Source organism: Dama dama, chromosome 23, assembly GCF_033118175.1.
Source record: "Dama dama isolate Ldn47 chromosome 23, ASM3311817v1, whole genome shotgun sequence".
Taxonomy (NCBI): Eukaryota; Metazoa; Chordata; class Mammalia; order Artiodactyla; family Cervidae; genus Dama; species Dama dama.
In genome coordinates, this window is record NC_083703.1 from 2,740,905 (window position 1) to 2,763,292 (window position 22,388).

Here is a 22,388-nt window from a genome sequence, read left to right on the forward strand (position 1 = left end):
AACAAATGAAGGCTATGGACAAGAACTTAAGAATCCCGGGACACACTTTTTACACACACACCTACTAATTTCTAATCATTACAACACCAGAAAATTATTTGAACTTACTGGAAAAATGCTGGGAGGGTGGTGACAAAGAAGCGGCCACTCAAACCTACAAGAAGCAGAAACAAAAAAGTTATAAGCCAAACTCAGACTAACCCAAGCATCTAACTCAGGCTATAAGGGCAAGCAACCTTGATCTTGTTATTACAACCACATAAGTAAAATCCCTCCCATTACTGAATCACATTTACTATTTTTTAAAATAAAATTTTAACCATCTTTATTTACCCAATGCTTTCCAGTCACTGACATAAAACTTGCTTATCTTCAATGTGTTAAACTGGAGTTTTCCGGCTTATATAATGCTAAGGACTGTTTGGTGGCTGAAAGGATAGGTTGTAAAGACACACAACCTGGGTTAAACAACTAAATTCTCCACTTACTAACATTGTGTCCTTAGATAAGTGACTTAATCTTTCTGATTATCAGTTACCTCATATATAAAATGGGGATATAAAAATCCTAACTGAACTGTTCTGAAGTTATCTTAGATCACTATATTAAATTATTCAATAAATTATACATATTATTAAATCAGCCATATATTTAAAAATAACAATGAATATGACATAATAAAATCATATATAATCTTTGCACATTCATAAACTTTGCAAGTACAGTCCAGAAATTCCATGTACAATTCAGCTCAGTTCAGTTCAGTTGCTCAGTTGTGTCTGACTCTTCGTGATCACATGGACTGCAGCATTCCAGACTGCCCTGTCCATCACCAACTTCTGGAGCTTGCTCAAACTCATGTCCATTGAGTCAGTGATGCCATCCAACCATCTCATCCTCTGTCGTCCCTTCTCCTCCTGCCTTCAATCTTTCCCAGCATCCAATGAGTCAGTCTTCACATCAGGTGGCCAAAGTATTGCAGTTTCAGCTTCAGAATCAGTCCTTCCAATGAATATTCAGGACTAATTTCTTTCAGGATTGACTGGTTGGATATCCTTGCAGTCCAAGGGACTCTCAAGAGTCTTTTCCAACACCACAGTTCAAAAGTATCAATTCCTGGCACTCAGCTTTCTTTATGGTCCAATTCTCACATCCATTCATGACTACTGCAAAAACCACAGCTTTGACTAGATGGACCTTTATCGGCAAAGTAATGTCTCTGCTTTTTAATATGCTGTCTAGGTTGGTCATAGCTTTTCTTCCAAGGAAAAAGCATCTTTTAATATCATGGCTGCAGTCACCATCTGCAGTGATTTTGGAGCCCAAGAAAATAAAATCTGTCACTGTTTCCATCGTTTCCCCATCTACTTGCCATGAAGTGAAGGGATCAGATGCCATGATCTTCATTTTTTGAATGTTAAGTTTTAAGCCAGCTTTTTCACTCTTCTCTTTCACTTTTGTCAAGAGGCTCTATAGTTTCTCTTTGCTTTCTGCCATAAGGGCAGCGTCATTTGTATATCTGAGGTTATTGATGTTTCTACCGGCAATCTTATTTCCAGTTTGTGCTTCATCAAGCCCAGCAGTTTGCACAATGTACTCTGCATAGAAGTTAAAGAAGCAGGATGACAATATACAGCCTTAACGTACTCCTTTCCCGATTTGGAACCAGTCTGTTGTTCCATGTCAAGTTCTCATTGTTGCTTCTTGACCTGCATACAGATTTCTCAGAAGGCAGGTAAGGTGGTCTGGTATTCCCATCTCTTTAAGAATTTTCCACAGTTTGCTGTGATCCACACAGTCAAAGGCTTTGGCATAGTCAATAAAGCAGAAGCAGGTGTTTTTCTGGACCTCTCTTGCTTTTTTGATGATCCAGCAGATGTTGGCAATTTGATCTCTGGTTCCTCTGCCATTTATCAATCCAGCTTGAACACCAGCAAGTTCTCACTTCACATACTGCTGACTTCACTTAGAGAATTTTGAGCATTACTTTGCTAGCATGTGAGATGAGTGCAATTGTGTGGTAGTTTGAACATTCCTTGGCATTGTCTTTCTTTGGGATTGGAATGAAAACTAACCTTTTCCAGTCCTGTGGCCACTGCTGAGTTTTCCAAGTTTGCTGGTATATTGAGTGCAGCACTTTCACAGCATCATCTTTTAGGATTTGAAATAGCTCTGCTGGAATTCCATCACCTCCACTAGCTTTGTTCATAGTGATGCTTCCTAAGGCCTACTTGACTTCATATTTCAGGATGTCTGACTCTAGGTGAGTGATCACACCATCATGGTTATCTGGGTCATGAAGATCTTTTTTGTATAGTTCTTCTGTGTATTCTTGCCATCTCTTCTTAATATCTTCTGCTTCTGTTAGGTCCATACCATTTCTGTCCTTTATTGAGCCCATCTTTGCATGAAACGTTCCCTTGGTATGTTTAAACTTCTTGAAGAGATCTCTAGTCTTTCCCATTCTATTGTTTTACTCTATTTCTTTGCATTGATCACTTAGGAAGGCTTTCTTATCTCTCCTTGCTGTTTCTGGAACTCTGCATTCAAATGGGTATATCTTTCCTTGTCTCCTTTGCCTTTCACTTCTCTTCTTTTCTCAGCTAATTGTAAGGCCTCCTCACATAATCATTTTGCCTTTTTGCATTTCTTTTTCTTGGGGTGGTCTTGATCACTGACTCCTGTACAGTGTCACAAACCTCCATCCATAGTTCTTCAGGCATTCTGGCTATCAAATCTAGTCCCTTGAATCTATTTCTCACTTCCACTGTATAATCTTAAAGGATTTGATTTAGGTCATACCTGAATGGTCTAGTGGTTTTCCCCACTTTCTTCAATTTAAGTCTGAATTTTGCAATAAGGGGGCTTCCCTGATAACTCAGCTGGTAAAGACTCCACCCGGGAGACCTGGGTTCGATCCCTGGGTTGGGAAAATCCCCTGGAGAAGGGAAAGGCTACCCACTCCAGTATTATGCCCTGGAGAATTTCATGGACTGTATAGTCCATGGGGTTGCAGAGAGTCGGACACAACTGAGCTACTTTTCCTTTCATACTAAGGAGTTCATGATCTGAGCCACAGTCAGCTCCCAGTCTTATTTTTGCTGACTATAGAGCTTCTCCATCTTCGGCTACAAAGAATATAACCAAGCTGATTTCAGTATTGACCATCTGGTGATGTCCATGTGTAGAGTCATCTCTTGTGTTATTAGAAGATGGGGTTTGCTATGAACAATGTATCCTCTTGGCAAAACTCTGTTATTCTTTGCCCTGCTTCATTCTGTACTCCAAGGTCAAACTTGCCAGTTACTCCAGGTATTGCTTGACTTCCTACTTTTGCATTCCAGTCCCCTATGATGAAAAGGGCATGTTTTTTGGTGTTAGTTCTAAAAGGTCTTGTAAGTTCTCATAGAACCGATCAACCTCAGCTTCTTCAGCATTAGTGGTTGGGGCATAGACCTGGATTACTGTGATACTGAATAGTTTGCCTTGGAAACGAATAGAGATCATTCTGTCAGTTTCGAGATTGCACCCAAGCACTGCATTTAGGATTCTTTGTTGACTATGAGGACTACTCCATTTCTTCTAAAGGATTCTTGCCCACAGTATAGATATAATGGTCATCTGAATTAAATTTACCCATTCTAGTCTGTTTTAGTTCACTGATTCCTAAAATGTCAATGCTCACTCTTGCCATCTCCTGTTTGACCACTTCAAATTACCTTGATCCATGGACCTAACATTCCAGGTCCCTATGCAATATTGCTCTTTACAGCATCAGACTTTATTTCCATCACCAGTCACATCCACAACTGGGTGTTCTTTTCACTTTGATTCCATCTCTTCATTCCTTCTGGAGTTATTTCTCCACCATTCTCCAGTAGCATATTGGCACTTGCTGACCAGGGGAGTTCATCTTTCAGTGTCATGTCTTCTTGCCTTTTCATGCTGTTCCTGGGGTTCTCAAGGCAAGAATACTGAAGTGGTTTGCCATTCCCTTCTCCAGTGGACCATGTTTTGTCAGAACTCTCCACCATGACCCATCCGTACTGGGTGGCCCTACATGGCATGACTCATAGTTTCATTGAGTTGACAAGACTGTGGTCCATGTGATCAGTTTGGTTAGTTTTCTGTGATTGTGGTTTTCATTCTGTCTGCCTTCTGGTGGATAAGGATAAGAGGCTCATGGAAGCTTCCCGATGAGAGGGACTGGCTATGGGGGAAACTGGGTCATGTTCTGATGGGCAGTGCCATGCTCAGTAAACCTTTAATCCAATTTTCTTTTGATGGGCTGTGTTCCCTCCTGTTGTTTGGCTTGGGCCAAACTATGGCAAGGGCAATGAAGATAATGGCAACCTCCTTCAAAGGATTTGTGCAGAAACTGTTGTATCCAGTGCCCCTGACCCTGCAGCAGGCCACTGTCGACCCCCACCTCCACTAGAGACTCCTGGGCGCTCACAGAAAGTCTGGCTCAGTCTCTAGTGGGGACACTGCTCCTTTCCCCTGGGTCCTGGTGCACAGAAGGTTTTGTTTGTGCCCTCCAAGAGCCTGTTTCCCCAGTCCTGTCGAAGTTCTGAATCAAATCCCACTGGCCTCCAAAGTCAAATCCCTGGGGGTTCTCAGCCCCTTTGCCAGACCCCCAGGTTGGGAAATCTGCTGTGGGCCCTAGAACTTTCTTAACAGTCTGAGAATTTCCTTGGTGTAATTGCTCTACAGTTTGTGGGCCATCTGCTTGGTGGCTCTATGATTGGGCTAATAGTGACCTCCTCCAAGACAGCTTATGCCACAGGCTGCATGACCCAAGTCTGCTGCAGTCAGAGACCCTGTCCCTGTGGCAGGCTACAGATGACCCCTGCGTCTGCAAGAGACACTCACACACTCAAAAGCAGGTCTGGCTCAGTCTCTGTGGGGTCTCTGGATCCTGGTGTACACAAGGTTTTGTTTGAGCTATGTTTTGTCTCTGTACATTAAACAGATTTTTTTTTTCAATTTGTCTCAGTAAACCTTTACTGAACACAACTTACACATCAATTGTTATGCCAGATACATGTAAAGACAAAGACAAAGAAAACCCTTAGTCACTCAGCGAATATTTGCCAAGCACCTTCTTTGTTCTGGGAACTATGATAACTATTCAAGATACAGATAAGCAAAACCACGTCCAAGCTTTGCATTCACAGAGCATACAGTCCAACGGCAGAAGGAAAAACAATCAAATAATCACAACTATGACTATAAACAGAGATCAATGGGATTAAGAAAAGAGGCATGCAACAAAAACCTGAATGACACTAGAAGTAATGAACAGAATGCTCTTTAAATGTTTAGAAGTAAACAAAACTCATGTGTGCACAAACAGTGAGTAAGTCTGGTTCTGGCAAAAGTGAAGCAATGCTGAAGGAGGCCCCTGACCAGCTCTCATCACTTATGCTTTTCCCATTGAAGAACTAGCTGGACAAAATCAAGTATCTATTCAAATAAAGTGGCTCAAATTTTACATCTTTCTGGTCTCACTTGCAATATGAAACACTGCAGCTTTACTTTTAATAAAATGGGAAATTTGCTTATACCCATTCTGTTAAAGCTATATTCAGTAAACAGCTTCCCTCATAGCTCAGTCGGTAAAGAATCTGCCTGCAATACAGGAGACCTGGGTTCAATTCCTGGGTCGGGAAGATCCCCTGGAGAAGGGAATGGCAATCCACTCCACTATTCTGGCCTGGAAAATCCCATGGACAGAGGAGCATGGCAGGCTACAGTCCATGGGGTCACAAGAGTCAGACATGACTGAGCAACTAAACCATATTCATTAACTAATTTATTAATTAATAGTGAGTCTTCCCAAATTTGTTTCTGATATCAAACTATGTAGATTCTAAAACATCCCTATGGCACTTAAAAGAAAATATTCCGAAGGTAATAAAAATCAATTTACAAAAAGAAACATTTACTACAAACACTTCTCATGACATATCTGGAAAAAAATAAAGGTTGTACTGGCACTTACAAAACCTCAGGTGACCTGAGAAATCCACTGAGGACTGTAACAAGCATGTTCACCTCAAATACTGTTTGGAAATCCAGCCCAGAAGGGGAACCAGGATATCTCTTAATAACCTTCCAACTCTAAATTACTAGGGGAAAGAGCATTGGTAATTCTAAATCATTACATGCTTTAAGCTTCAAATAATTATTGCAGTTTCATATCTCATTTTTCTCCTAGCTAGAGATTCTTACACCCATCCAAATTTTCCTAAGGAATTACTGTATTAAGGAATTATGCTTTGTTCATATATGGCCTTTTAAAACAGAATGAACAAATAGCATCCCATCACTACCTCATTTCTATTTAGATTTTTATAGAATAAATAGAATGTCTAAAAAATGTTAGGTATTACTGAAAGAGATATTTTTAACTTGTTTTTTAAAATCCTTCATGTGCTCTTCAGAGAAGGCAACTGCACCCCACTCCAGTACTCTTGCCTGGAAAATCCCATGGACAGAGGAGCCTGGTAGGCTGCAGTCCCTGGGGTTGCGAAGAGTTGGACACAACTGAGCGACTTCACTTTCAATTTTCACTTTCATGCATTGGAGAAGGAAACAGCAACCCACTTCAGTGTTCTTGCCTGGAGAATCCCAGGGACGGGGGAGCCTGGTGGGCTACCGTCTATGGGGTCACAGAGTCGGACATGACTGAAGCGACTTAGCAGCAGCCGCAGCGTGTGCTCTTGGTCATCATTGGCCATGGCAATAAATAAAAAATATATAAACCTTAAAAGTAGTTCATAAAACACATTAAATTATATAACATGAATTTCCAAATTCACAAGCAGCTTGTGACTTACCTTGGGCTAAACTCCACTTCTGCCTCTTATTAGTTTTTAATATGAGACAGTTAATTTAAACACACTAGGCCTTAGTTGTCTTATTATAAATGGGCATCACAATTTTTATCTTGCAGTATTGTAATATTAAGTGGTCTTATATTTACATAGTACACAGAAAAGAGTGTCTCATATATGCTGCTGCTGCTAAGTCGATTCCTGACCCAGGGATCAAACCCAGGTCTCCTTTGGCTCCTGCACTACAGGAGGATTCTTTACTACTGAGTCACCAGGGAAACCCATATAATAATACTAAATGACTGCTATTATTTTCTTTATTTAAATCTTTAATTCAAAGTTAGAATAAAATAAGAGAATATACAAACACTAATTTAGTTGAGTGCTTTGGACATTGTGTATTATTTTGAATAACATAACTTAAAACTTTATAAATAAATGCACTCATGAAAATCAAAGAGTACAGAGAAAATAAGAAAAAAGAAACACAGTGATAGATGGTCTCTGAGATTTCTGCATCTTTCTCATTCAGATTAGACGGTACAACAGCACACTTGTTCCCAAGATGGCTAGATTAAAGATTATAAAAAATTTACAGTTTTGACATGAATGTCTTCTATTTATTAATACTGTATTATGAAACATTAAGGGAGACTTTCATCACCTGAAAAGTTAAACCATAACCACTCTGGAATAGAGAAGCACCCTGTCAGGTTGTGGCTTTGGGATTTAAAACTAATGGATAAGGAAGATGTGGTATATATACACCATGGAATATTACTCAGCCATTAAAAAGAATTCATTTGAATCAGTTCTAATGAGATGGATGAAACTGGAGCCCATTATACAGAGTGAAGTAAGCCAGAAAGATAAAGACCAATACAGTATACTAATGCATATATATGGAATTTAGAAAGATGGTAACGATAACCCTATATGCAAAACAGAAAAAGAGACACAGATGTATAGAACAGAATTTTGGACTCTGTGGGAGAAGGTGAGGGTGGGATGTTTCAAGAGGACAGCATCGAAACATGTATATTATCTAGGGTGAAACAGATCACCAGCCCAGGCTGGATGCATGAGACAAGTGCTCGGGCCTGGAGCACTGGGAAGACCCAGAGGAATCGGGTGGAGAGGGAGGTGGGAGGGGGGATCGGGATGGGGAATACATGTAAATCCATAGCTGATTCATGTCAATGTATGACAAAAACCACTACAATACTGTAAAGACATTAGCCTCCAACTAATAAAAATAAATGAAAAAAAAAAGTAAAAAAAAAAAAAAAAAAAACAAGTATGGATTTTAAAGAATTATAACAGGGAAGCAGCTCATTTCAAGTGTGCATAATGGTTCACTGAAACAAACTTCAGAAAAGTATGGAAGAAACAAATGCACCTCTTAAATACTTAAAGAGATAAAGTCTGACCACAAGGTGTCCCAAAACTTAGACATACATTTTATACTTTAAAGATAACTTCTACTTTAAAATGAATACTGAGCAATTAATTCTTATTAGCAACCTTATCTTAAACACATAGAGCAAAAGAAAAAGAGGAATTAAAGATTAGGGAAGTAAAAAACACAGCAGGGAACTTCATATGTAAAGACACAACAGAAATTACCTAATTTCAATATGAAGAAAACAGGGATAGCTATTCAGTTTTAGTTCAATCACTCAGTCATGTCTGACTCTTTGCTTCCCCATGAACTGCAGCATGCCAGGCCTCCCTGTCCATCACCAACTCCTGGAGTTTACTCAAACTCATGCCCATTAAGTCGGTGATGCCATCCAACCATCTCATTCTCTGTCATCCCCTTCTCCTCCCACCTTCAATCTTTCTCAGCATCAGGGTCTTTTCTAATGAGTCAGTTCTTCACATCAGGTGGCCAAAGTAATGAAGTTTCAGCTTCAGCATCAGTCTTTCCAATGAATATTCAGGACTGATCTCCTTTAGGATGGACTGGCTGGATCTCTTTGCAGTCCAAGCGACTCTCAAGAGTCTTCTCCAACACCACAGTTCAAAAGCATCAATTCTTCGGCACTCAGCTTTCTTTATAGTCCAACTCTCACATCCATACATGACTACTCATAAAACCATAGCTTTGACCAGATGGACCTTTGTTGGCAAAGTAATGTCTCTACTTTTTAATATGCCGTCCAGGTTGGTCATAACTTTTCTTCCAAGGAGCAGGTGTCTTTTAAGTTCATGGCTGCAGTCATCATCTGCAGTGATTTTGGAGCCCAAGAAATAAAGTCTGTCAATATTTCCATTGCCATCTATGTGCCATGAAGTGAAAAGGACCAGAGGCTATGACCTTAGTTTCCTGAAAGTTGACTTTTAAGCCTTTCTCACTCTGCTCTTTTACTTTTGTCAAGAGGCTCTTTAGTTCTTATTCACTTTCTGCCATAAGGGTGGTGCCATCTGCATATCTGAGGTTATTGACATTTCTGCCAGCAATCTTGATTCCAGCTTGTGCTTCATCCAGTCCAGCATTTCTCATGATGTACTCTGCATATAAGTTAAATAAGCAGGGTGACAATAGACAACCTTAACGTACTCCTTTCCTGATTTGGAACCAGTCTGTTGTTCCATGTCCAGTTCTAACCGTTGCTTCTCGACCTGCATACAGATTTCTCAGAAGGCAGGTTAGGTGGCCTGGTATGCCCATCTCTTTCAGAATTTTCCACAGTTTGTTATGATCTACACAGTCAAAGGCTTTGGCATAGTCAATAAAGCAGAAACAGGTGTTTTTCTGGAACTCTCTCGTTTTTTCAATGACCCAACTGATGTTGGCATTTTCATCTCTGGTTCCTCTGCCTTTTCTAAATCCAGCTTGAACATCTGGAATTTCACAGTTCATGTACTGTTGAAGCCTGGCTTGGAGAATTTTGAGCATTACTTTGCTAGCCTGTGAGATAAGTGCAATTGTGTGGTAATTTCAGCATTCTTTGGCATTGCCTTTCTTTGGGATTGGAATGAAAACAGACCTTTTCCAGTCCAGTGGCCACTGCTGAGTTTTCCAAGTTTGCAGGCATATTGAGTACATCACTTTCACAGCATCCATCTTTTGGGATTTGAAATAGCTCAACTGGAATTCCATCACATCCACTAGCTTTGTTCGTAGTGATGCTTCCCAAGGCCCACTTGACTTCTCATTCAAGGATGTCTGGCTCTAGGTGAGTGATCACACTATCATGATTATCTGCATCATGAAGATCTTTTTGTATAGTTCTTCTGTGTATTCTTTCCACCTCCTCTTAATATCTTCTGCTTCTGTTAGATCCATACAATTTCTGTCCTTTATTGTGTCCATCTTTGCATTGGTATCTCTAATTTTCTTGAAGAGATCTGTAGTCTTTCCCTTTCTATTGTGTTCCTCTCTTTCTTTGCATTGATCACTGAGGAAGGCTTTCTTATCTCTCCTTGCTATTCTTTGGAACTCTGCATTCTAATGGGTATATCTTTCCTTGTCTCATTTGCCTTTTGCTTTTCTTCTTTTCACAGCTATTTGTAAGGCCTCCTCAAATAACTATTTTGCCTTTTACATTTCTTTTCCTTGGGGATGGGCTTGATCACTGTCTCCTGTACAATGTCACAATGTTCCGTCCATAGTTCTTCAGGCACTCTATCAGATCTAATCCCTTCAATCTATTTGTCACTTCCAGTGTATAATCATAAGGGATTTGATTTAAGTCATACCTGAACAGTCTAGTGGTTTTCCCTACTTTCTTCAATTTAAGTCTGAATTTGGCAATAAAGAGTTCATGATTTGAGCCACAGTCAGCTTCTGGTCTTGTTTTTGCTGACTGTATAGAGCTTCTCCATCTTTGGCTGCAAAGAATATATTCTATCTGATTTCAGTATTGACCATCTGCTGATGTCCATGTGTAGAGTCATCTCTTGTGTTATTGGAAAAGGGTGTTTGCTATGACCAGTGCATTCTCTTGGCAAAACTCTATTAGCCTTTGCCCTGCTTCATTCTATATTCCAAGGCCAAATTTTCCTGTTACTCCTGGTATTTCTTGACTTCCTACTTTTGTATTCCAGTCCTGTATAATGAAAAGGACATCTTTTCTGGGTGCTAGTTCTAGAAGGTCTTGTAGGTCTTCAGAGAACCGTTCAACTTCAGCTTCTTCAGCATTACTAGTCAGGGAACAGACTTGGATTACTGTGATACTGAATGGTTTGTTTTGGAAATGAACAGAGATCATTCTGTTGTTTCTGAGATTGTATCCAAGTACTTCATTTTGGACTCTTTTGTTGATTATGAGGGCTCCTTCATTTCTTCTGAATTATTCTTGCCCACAGTAGTAGATATAACAGTCATCTGAGTTAAATTCACCCATTCTGGTCCATTTTAGTTCGCTGATTCCTAAAATGTTGATTTTCACTCTTGCCATCTCTTGTTTGACCACTTCCAATTTGCCTTGATTCATGGGCCTAACATTCCAGGTTCCTATGCAATATTGCTCTTTACAGCATTGGACGTTACTTCCATCACCAGTCATATCCACAACTGGGTATTGTTTTTGCTTTGGCTCCATCTCTTCATTCTTTCTGGAGTTATTTCTCCACCGATCTCCAGTAGCATATTGGGCACCTACCAACCTGGGGAGTTTATCTTTCAGTGTCCTATTTTTTTGCCTTTTCATACTGTTCATGGGGTTCTGAAGGCAAGAATATTGAAGTAGTTTGCCATTCCCTTCCCCAGTGGATCACGTTTTGCCAGAACTCTCCACCGTGACCATTCTTCTTGAGTGTCCCTACAAGGCATAGCTCATAGTTTCACTGAGTTAGAGAAGGCTGTTGTCCATGTGATCAGATTGGGACAGATATTAGCTTTTGTTAATTAACCTCGCTGAGCCTGTTTCTGAGTAATATAAAAAGAGTTTGTTCTTCCTAGGATTGTAATGATGCTAAAACTTATGTAAGTTGCTCAACACAATTACAGGCTGAAGTAAATGCTTACTAAATGTTAGTTATTATCACCAAAGACAGAAGTAGAAGGAAAAAATTTTAAAAAGTAAAACTAATCTTACCTTCAAAACTGAAATGAAGTTGTCAATATAATGGAATATAAATAACTAAGTTTTATTATTATAAAACTAAAATGTCAACACTAACTGAAGTGCAGTAAATTAAACTAGTTTCTATAATAAATTAGTGACTTTGAGGACAATGCTTACTTTTGGCCATGGTTTTATCTCTAATCTAGTGCAACAGCCATGGATGTTTTCTGAGCAGCTGCTGTTTTCTGTCTTGGACAACTAAGCTCATCCACATAGAACAGAAGGTTCAAGTAGACAGTCATTAAATTTAATTTTCCAAAGTCAACTCAACTGAAACATCACCTGATCTACATAGTATTAAACAGGCAGCATATATAATCTAAGGCCTATGCTCTCTTTGACTTCTACATCTCAGATGTAAAAATGCAATGTGTTTATAATCCCCAGTCTTTATAATCCTGAAATCTTACTTTCTACTTAAACTACCTAAAAAAAAATCTCATTAGAAACAACAACAGTTGAGTTACAGGCATAACTAAAGAGTATGCATGAACACTTCAAAAATTCTTGCTTTCCCTTCTTTTTAAAAAAGAATGAAATTATCCCTTACTAGCATTCCTGCACACGGCAAACCTGATGAAAGTTACAGTAATGCAGATTTGCATCCAAACCTTCAACTGTACACAGAAATATCCAGTGAACATCTCAACTGTGGGAAAAATAATATCATTGTGATGGTTTTCCACTGCTTATTCAGGAGGTAAGATTTTGTAAAAATAAAGCAAATACTTGCTTCCAAGAATACAGACAAGATGTCCCGGAGGTTTGCCCATGAGTCAGTACCACATAAGACACTCTCTCTTCATTCGGCTTCCAGGACTGCCTACTTCTCCATCTCCTTCCTACCTCACTAGCTTCTCCTTTTCAGCTTCTAAATGTTGGAGTGCCCCAATTCTGAAAACACTTCTCTGCACATATTCCCTGGTGCTGGTGTCTAGTCACTCAGTCGTGTCCGACTCTTTGCGATCCGTATGTTCATGGGATTTCCCAGGCAGGAATACTGGAGTGGGTTGCCATTTCCCTCTCCAGGGGATCTTCCCGACCCAGGGATCAAACTCGAGTTTCCTTCTTTATTACTGAGCCACCAGGGAAGCACACATTCCCTAGGTAATCTCAGTTTGTCCCTTTGCTCAAGATACCATCTACCTGATAATTCTTAAATGCCTTTCTCTATCTCATCTCTATTTGGATTTCTACTAAACATCTCAAAGCTAAACCCTGTTGCAAACCTGATCCTCTTTTAGTCTCTTCCATCTTCACTCTTTTCACAAGTGCTGCAATCCATCTATCAGGAAATCCTTCTGGGTATTCCAGCCAAATGCGTATCTTCAATCCACCCATGTAACACTGCTGCTTTCATCCAAGCCCTCATCCCTCCACTCTAGGCTACTGAACTGACCTCTGAACTTTTCTTCTGGCTTATACTTCCGACCTCCTACAGACAAATTTTTGCATAGCAGCCAAATGAATACTTTTAAAACATGAATCAAATCATGCAACTCCCCCGCTAAAAACCTTCCAGTTAGCTTCCTTTCTATCATACTTGGTATAAAACCTAAACACTCTGCCATGGCCAACAAGAGCCTACACGATCTGGTCTCTATCTACCTCTCCAGTCCCATTTGTCTCAAGGACCCCACTGGCAATATTTTTTCTCAAATAAGCCAAATGCCCCTATCTGCACATACTGTTTGCTCCACCTGGAAAGATCCTCTCCTAAACCTCATTGAAATTCATTTCCTTAATTTGTCAAGACCTACAATTAAAAAGTTCTTCCCTGGACATCCTATTAAAACAGTGGCTCCCGCCATTTTTTACATTTTTACCTTGTTTTCTTTTTCATTACAGCCCTTACCACCACCAGACATTATTTCCCATTTTACTTTTGTGACTGTTTATCCCCTTCACTAGAATGTAAACTCAATGCGGAACCACATTTTTCCCTTCTTATTCATTTGCATCTTTATTTACCTGCATCATTGATCTTATCACTGGTATACAGAACAGTGCCTTGTGCATGATACCAACTCAAAAATTTGTTGAAGAAACACATTATTTCTAAATTCTATTAAAATATTATTTGAAAGCATTACATTTGTAATTTAAAGTACAATTATAAGCATAAAATAATATAATCTAAAGTGAAATATTCTCTAGGCCACACAGTCATGTGTGTGAATTTTGTATCCTAGTTTTTTTTTTTTTTTTATCAGTTACAGGTTTTCAGTAGCTACCATTTAAAAAAATTCTAGAGTTTCTACTTTAAAAAAACTAAGACATAAAAGAACCACATTTTGATTTTTTTGGTCTTTATTTCTTTCCTATTTTCATGGAACACTAAACCAGTGACTTTTTTCCTTCTTTGAACCTGTATCATATTTATATTAATACTATGAGTCAATGATGAATTTGCTTTTAAAATATTTTTGTCATAGTCAATTTCTCTTATTTCATTATACATTTAATCCATTCACAAGTGAAAAATAGCTATAAGTCTACATTTTAGAAGGAAAGACTATATTTATTAATAGTTAGGTTTTAGATCTATGACTTCATCACAAAGCTGTTTAATTTGTTTAATTCAAACTATGCTGTGAATTTCCAGCAGGTGACCCAAAAGGCTGAAATGAGAATAGGCCAGATGCCTCATTTCTAAAAAAACTCATCATAGAACGTGTCTGGTTAACAAGGCTGACACCTGACTTGACTGGACTCAAACTTCTAAAAACAAACAAGCTTACAGCAGATAAGTAACTGTAACGATTTGATCTCCAAATATAAAAGCTCATTAAAACAGCAGAAAGTCAAAAGTGAAAGTCATGTCCGACTCTCTGCGACCCCATGGACTATACAGTCCATGGAATTCTCCAGGCCAGAATACTGAAGTGGGTAGCCTTTCCCTTCTCCAGGGTACCTTCCCAACTGAGGGATCGAACCCAGGTCTCCCTCATTGCAGGCTGATTCTTTACCAGCTGAGTCACAAGGGAAGCCCAAGAAAACTGGAGCGGATAGCCTTTCCCTTCTCCAGCGGATCTTCCTGACCTAGGAATGGAACTGGGGGATTCTTTACCAACTGAGCTATCAGGGAAGCCGATATAATAGCCCAAATCATCAACTAATAATGATAACTGTTAGTCCCTCAGTTGTGGCTGGCTGTTTGCAAACCCGTAGCCTGCCAAGCTAATTTATCCATGGAATTCTCCAGACAAGAATACTGGAGTGAGTAGCCATTCCGTTCTCCAGGGGATCTTCCTGGTCCAGGGATCAAACCCGGGTCTCCTGCCTTGCAGGCAGATTATTTACTGTCTGAGACACCAGGGGAGCCCAATAACGGTAACTGCCCATCTCTAAATAGCAGACAGGCATTACTGGTTTTGGTTTAAATGCTTAAAAAGGCGGAGGCTTAAGGACTCACAGCTTGTAGCAGAAACCTCTCTCCATGGGTTTGTCAACACATAGATATTAACTGACACCATTCATTTTGTTGTCCATGTAACTGGTAATTCATTATTTTGTGATTGTTGGACTCACAGCTATTACAGAGAAGGAATAGCTACATTTCCACGTCTACTATCTTTTTCTTTCCTATGAAAGCATGCAACAGGTAGAAATTAAATGTAGATAGGAAAAAATTACTTATACAGTTTGAAAATTGTCAAATTTGAGATTTAAATAATAAAAACCCAACTTTTCTCAATTTACATTTATTACACAGTTAATTTTAAACTAGAAATACAAATTTATTGTATTTTTTCAGAATTCAAGTCTCTATCTCCCTCTTTTGAAAACCTGTATCATCATAATTTTTTCATTAGTATTCATTTTCATTATTCATTCATTATTTCATTATTACTTAATTTTCATCATTAACAACTAATAAATGGAGATGGTGAAAGAATTAGAAATTCACCATCCTGGAACTCTTAATAAAATATCTTGTTCAGGTAAGATCATCACAGATCTTAAAACCCCAAAGTATTGCCCCACAGATTACCTGCCAGCTATAAAGTGTGGCCTTTTCTTTATAATTGAGATGTGTAGTATCATCACCTTAACCAAGTGCTCAAACTCAGCACCACTAATAGTGACAGTACATGTCTTCTGATGGGATACAATACAAAATCACAGCATCACTCCTCCATAAGTGTTCAACTCAAATCATCCCTTCAGACAAAAGTTCAAGTTTACAGAAAATGCAGAAAATATAAGAGCAAGTTAAATGTCACCATAAAGAAACATCTCGGAAAATCCCTAGCTTGTTTTCTCCAGAATAACAACAGCATGGAAAAAACGGAGTAGTCTAGATTGATAGAGACTAAAAACACTTAACAATTAAATGTAACTGCTGAACCCTGATTGGATCCGGTTTAAAAAACTATAAAACGACATGGAAAATAATTAAAGACACATTAATATGCTGAAGTAATGAAGGGTGAAGTCTCACGATGTTTGCAACTTATATTCAAATGACTTAGCAAAAAAATCATAAAAATATATACACACATCTTTATGTGTAAATATGAATACACAAACAGATACATACATGCTAAAATATTGTTTGCTGATTTTAGGTAGTCAGTTTATGGTAATCAATATTCTAGTCTTTCAAATTTTCTGCATGTGTGAAAAAATTCAAATTAAAAGCAACAAACTTTTGTATTTAATGTTCAACATTTACAGTACCTGGTTCTTGAATGACATCTACCTTCCCCACACTGATCTGAAGTATTTCACCATTCTTTGCAAATGTCTCCCATTCTGAATCAGTCTGCTGACAGGAGGGACACCAAGGGGCATAACTATAAAAGAATAACAGCTATTCAATACACATAAAAACATCAATAAAACAAAATAGAGAAATAGAGTATTTAAACTGACAAATTCTTAACTAAAAGGAGGCACAAAGGCAAGTTTTTCCAAAGTTACTTGATACAGAAGTATATTTCCCCCCTAGAATTTAATGTTATGAATATCAAATTCCTAGGGAAAAATTCACCAAGTTTAAGATTTTTCACAATTACTATAGACTTAAAATACTTTATTTCAATGTTATTGCGATAATCAACCCAAATTTTATCACTTTACAGATACTTTCTGATATTTGAGGTTGAACACTGTTTTTCAAGTGCTACTAAAGAAGGATAATTTTCACAAGGGCCTTGGATTGCAAGGAGATCCAACCAGTCCATCCTAAAGGAGATCAGTCCTGGGTGTTTATTGGAAGGACTGATGCTGAAGCTGAAACTCCAATACTTTGGCCACCTCATGCGAAGAGTTGACTCATTGGAAAAGATCCTGATGCTGGGAGGAATTGGGTGTAGGAGGAGAAGGGGACGACAGAAGATGAGATGGCTGGATGGCATCACTGACTCAATGGACATGAGTTTGGGTAGACTCCAGGAGTTTGTGATGGACAGGGAGGCCTGGCGTGCTGCAATTCATGGGGTCGCAAAGAGTCGGACACGACTGAGTGACTGAACTGAACTGAACTGAACCCATAAACTAGCCAAACCAGTTTCAAATTCATCAAAGCTATAAATGTGATGAGCAAAGACCATAAGACTTGTTGCTAGTGAGAATGTGAGTCACTTCCAAAGCTCTGTGACAGTTCTGAAAAGCATTTTGAGAAAGAAAGTAGAAGCTATAGCTGAACCAACTCTGACACTAAAGAGATAGAAAAACATGTGTCTTTAATTAGAACTCTGCTATTTACATTTATTTTTTTCATTCAATAAACATGAACTGAGCACCACCTTAGAAGCTGAGGCTACAACTCTGGACAAGACTAATGCATCTCCTCTCCTTATGGATTTTACAGTCCAAAGAGGTAATTAGAATCCAAGAGGCAAATGTAAGTACAGAAAAGATGCTGTAGAGACCCTCAGAAGCTGGGTGATCTCAGAAGGGCCCAAAGAAAAAGAACATCTGTGCTAAAGTAGGAGTTAACAGCCAGAGTGGGATCAGGAATATCCTCATCTAAGCAGAGAAAACAATATATGTGAAGGTGCAGAGTAATGAGCATTTAAGAGTTGTGTAAGGGGTCAGCACTCTATTTGAAGCTCTCTGGTTAGCCCTAAGGAGGTAAGAGAATTATGATCATATTTACATCTTGTAAAACTCACCCAGCAGTTCTGTGGATAATGGATCAGGGAAGAATAAGATGGAAGCAAAGAAAAGAGGTAGAAGGCCAGCCCTGTCTAGTTCCATCTTTAAAAAAAGACTAGTATAGTCAAGTCCAAGGTAATTCTAAAAAGTCACTAATCATGCTATTACAGCTCACTGTCCAAGCCCTCATGTCCAGGCGACAGGGACCAGAGAACATAGTCCAAGAACAATCTGCTGACATGACATCTTTGAACGTCGATTTTTCCATAAGCACTTTTATCTCTATATTTCCAAGGCAAAATACATCCTGGTATACAGGAAGTACTCAATAAATGTTTACAGAATAAGTAAATGAGCCAATTTTAAAGAAAGTTATATTCTTCATCTGAGAAAATTTGGTATTTTCTACATATTTTCTAAATATCCAAATGGCAGACTAGACTGGGGTAAAGAATTGGTAAACTCTAGGGTGAAGAGGAACATTTTATTATTAAGTCAATTTCAAGAGGTATTTCAATATATTGGATAAGAATTCTGCTGGAGGAATCAGAAAGACCAACTACAAATTAACCATGTGACTTTGAGCAAGTTAATAATCCTTCCATGCCTCAGCTTTCTCAAATGTTAAATGAGATAGTAAGAGCAGCTACCTTAGAAGGTTATTGAGAGATTAGATGATGCATGTAAAGCAGACACATATTAAGAATATCATTTGAGGAAATGATATCTGTAATAAATGGTTTGGTTTCAGAGACATTTTTATGGTGCATTAGCTAGCTCATCTGAACCTTACAATAGAAGGAGAAAGAGAAAAACAATAGAATGGGAAAGACTACAGATCTCTTCAAGAAAATCAGAGACACCAACAGAACATTTCATGCAAAAATGAGCACAATAAAAGACAGAAATGGTATGGACCTAACAGAAACAGAAGATATTAAGAAGAGGTGGCAAGAATACACAGAAGAACTGTACAAAAAAATCTTCATGACCCAGATAACCATGATAGTGTGATCACTCACCTAGAGCCAGACATTCTAGAATACGAAGTCAACTGGGACTTAGGAAGCATCATGATGAACAAAGTTAGTGGAGGTGATGGAATTCCAGTTGAGCTATTTCAAATCCTAAAAGATAATGCTGTGAAAGTGCTGCACTCAATATGCCGGGCAACTTGGAAAACTAAGCAGTGGCCACTGGACTGGAAAAGGTCAGTTTTCATTCCAATCCCAAAAAAAGGCAATGCCAAAGAATGCTCAAACTACTGCACAATTGCACTCATCTCACACAAAGTAATGCTCAAAATTCTCCAAGCCAGGCTTCAACAGTACATGAATTGTGAACTTCCAGATGTTCAAGCTGAATTTAGAAAAGGCAGAGGAAGCAGAGATCAAATTGCCAACATCCGCTGGATCATAGAAAAAGCAAGAGAGTTCCAGAAAAACATCTACATCTGCTTTATTGATTACACCAAAGCCTTTGACTGTGTAGATCACAACAAACTATGGAAAATTCTTCAAAAGATGGGAATACCAGACCACCTTACCTGCCTCCTGAGAAATCTGTATGGAGGTCAAGAAGCAACCGTTAGAACTGGACATGGAACAACAGACTGGTTCCAAATTGGAAAAGGAGTACGTTAAGCCTGTATATTGTCACACTGCTTGTTTAACGGATATGCACATCATGAGAACTGCCAGGCTGGATGAAGCACAAGTTGGAATCAAGATTTCCAGGAGAAATATCAATAACCTCAGATACACAGATAATATACCACTCTTATGGCAGAAAGCAAAGAACTAAAGGGCCTCTTGATAAAAGTGAAAGAGACGAGGGAAAAAGCTGGCTTAAAACTCAATGTTCAATAAACTAAGATCATGTCATCTGGTCTCATCACTTCATGGCAAGTGGATGGGGAAACAATGGAAACAGAGACAGACTTTATTTTGGGGGGCTCCAAAATCACTATAGATGGTGGCTGCAGCCATGAAATTAAAAGATGCTTACTCCATGGAAGAAAAGCTATGACCAACCTAGACAGCATATTAAAAAGCAGAGACATTACTTTGCCAACAAAGGTCTGTCTAATCAAAGCTATGGTTTTTCCAGTAGCCATGTATGGATATGAGAGTTGGACTATAAAGGCAGCTGAGGGCCAAAGAATTGATGCTTTTGAACTGTTGTGTTGGAGAAGACTCTTGAGAGTCCCTTGGACTGCAAGGAGATCAAACCAGTCCATCCTAAAGGAAATCAGTCCTGAATATTCATTGGAAGAACTGGTGCTGAAGCTGAAACTCCAGTACTTTGGCCACCTGATGTGAAGACCTGACTCATTGGAAAAGACCCTGATCCTAGTAAAGTTTGAAGGCAGGAGGAGAAGGGGATGACAGAGGATGAGATAGTTGGATGGCATCACTGATTCGATATACATGAGTTTGAGCAAGCTCCAGGAGTTGTTGATGGACACGGAAGCCTGGCATGTTGCAGTCCGTGAGGTCGCAGAGTCAGACACGACTGAGTGACTGAAATCACTGAACTTTACAACCTCACTGCTGTAAGGCCACAAGACAGATTCAGAGAGACTTGCTGAAGCTATTTCTTAGATTGACTTGCTGAACTAAGACCACACAGAGCAAGAACCCAGATGGAGGTATTCCCGTGATAAAAGTGTTCAAGGAAAATAAGATCCAACAGAGAGACAGACACACAGACAGTAGGAATAAGACATACCTGGTGGCTCAGACAGTAAAGAATCTGCCTGCAATGCAGGTGACCCAGGTTTGATCCCTGGGTCAGGAAGATCCCTTGGAGAAGGGAATGGCTACCCAATCCACTGCTCTTGCTTGAGAAACTCCATTGACAGAGGAGTCTGGCAGGCTACAGTCCATAGGGTCACAGAGTTGGACATGACTAAGCAACTAAACATATGCATTTATATATATACACATTATATATGAAATTCTGAAGTACAATTTAATGAACTCTAGATTTTTTTTTTTTTCGCTTTATTTCCCTAGACCTGTTTTTGCATACAACTCATGGACACCTTTGCTATATCAGTAATCATTAAATGATACAAATTTCATCATCTAACAAAATCCTAGTGCCTAATCTCCAGATAAATTATTTTACAAACCAGGATTTGGGTGAAACTGACCCTCAAATATACAAATACCATTGAGATAATTTTAGATCCTCCATTTTCTTTGTAGCTCCTACCCAGTGGTTTGTGGCACTTTAATGCTATTATTTCTTAGATTTAATCAGTTTGTTGTGCTGGAATGTACCAAGGTCATCCATTAACCTAGTGCATTCTTTGCTAATGGAGATAAACCAGCCCTGAGTCTTACATGAGGGAACTGGTCTACTGTTGTTGCAACTTTTAAAGTTACTAATGTTGTTTTGTATCTAAATGATCCCATTTAGAATCTGTTGTTCATTGTTCAGTTGCTAAGTTGTGTCCAACTCTTTGCCACCTCAAGGACCACAGTGGGGTCTACAGTACTCCAAGCTTCCCTGTCCTTCACTATCTCCCAGAGTTTGCTCAAACTCACGACCACTGAGTCCATGATGCCATCCAACCATTTCATCCTCTGTCTTCCCCATCTCCTCCTGCCCTCAGTCTTCCCCAGCATTAGGGTCTTTTCCAATGAGTCAGTTCTTCACATCAGGTGGCCAAAGTATTGGAGCTTCAGCTTCAGCATCAGTCCTTCCAATGAATACTCAGGACTGATTTCCTTTAGGATTGACTGTTTTCATGTCCTTACAGTCAAAGGGACTCTCAAGAGTCTCCTCTAGCACAATTTGAAAGCACCAATCCTTTGGTGCTCAGCTTTCTTGATGGTCCAGCTCCCAAATTCATACATGACTACTGGAAAAACCATGGCTTTGATTATACAGACCTTTGCTGTCAAAGTGATGTCTCTGTTTTTTAAGACGCTGTCTAGGTTTGTCATAGCCAAGAGTCTTTTAATTTCATGGCTGCAGTCACCATCTGTAGTGATTTTAGAGCCCAGGAAAATAAAATCTGTCACTGTTTCCTCTTTTCCCTCTTCTATTTGCCATGGAGTGATGGGGTCCAATGCCATCATCTTAGCTTTCTGAATGTTGAGTTTAGAATCTACTATAAGATTCTATAAGATTTTATTTTCTTGGGCTCTAAAATCACTGCAGATGGTGACTTCAGCCATGAAATTAAGAGGCTTGCTCCTTGGAAGAAAAGCTATAACCAACCTAGACAGCATGTTAAAAAGCAGATAGATTACTTTTCCAACAAAGATGCGTCTAGTCAAAGCTATGGTTTTTTCAGTAGTCATGTATGAATGTGAGAGCTGGACGATAAAGGAAGCTGAGTGCTGAAGAATTGATG

The 22,388-nt window shown here is 39.1% G+C and overlaps 1 protein-coding gene across 1 annotated transcript in view; it reads right to left on the minus strand.

Annotated features, from left to right (window-relative positions):
* The window catches only part of TMX4 (thioredoxin related transmembrane protein 4), a 65,724-nt gene that overhangs the window by 34,785 nt on the left and 8,551 nt on the right, over positions 1-22,388 (minus strand). Inside the window, exons 2-3 of the mRNA XM_061125922.1 lie at positions 16,598-16,713; positions 109-154 (exon numbers count right to left, since the gene is read on the minus strand). Coding sequence (XP_060981905.1) covers positions 109-154; positions 16,598-16,713 — 162 coding nt within the window. The remainder of the gene's footprint in view (positions 1-108; positions 155-16,597; positions 16,714-22,388) is intronic.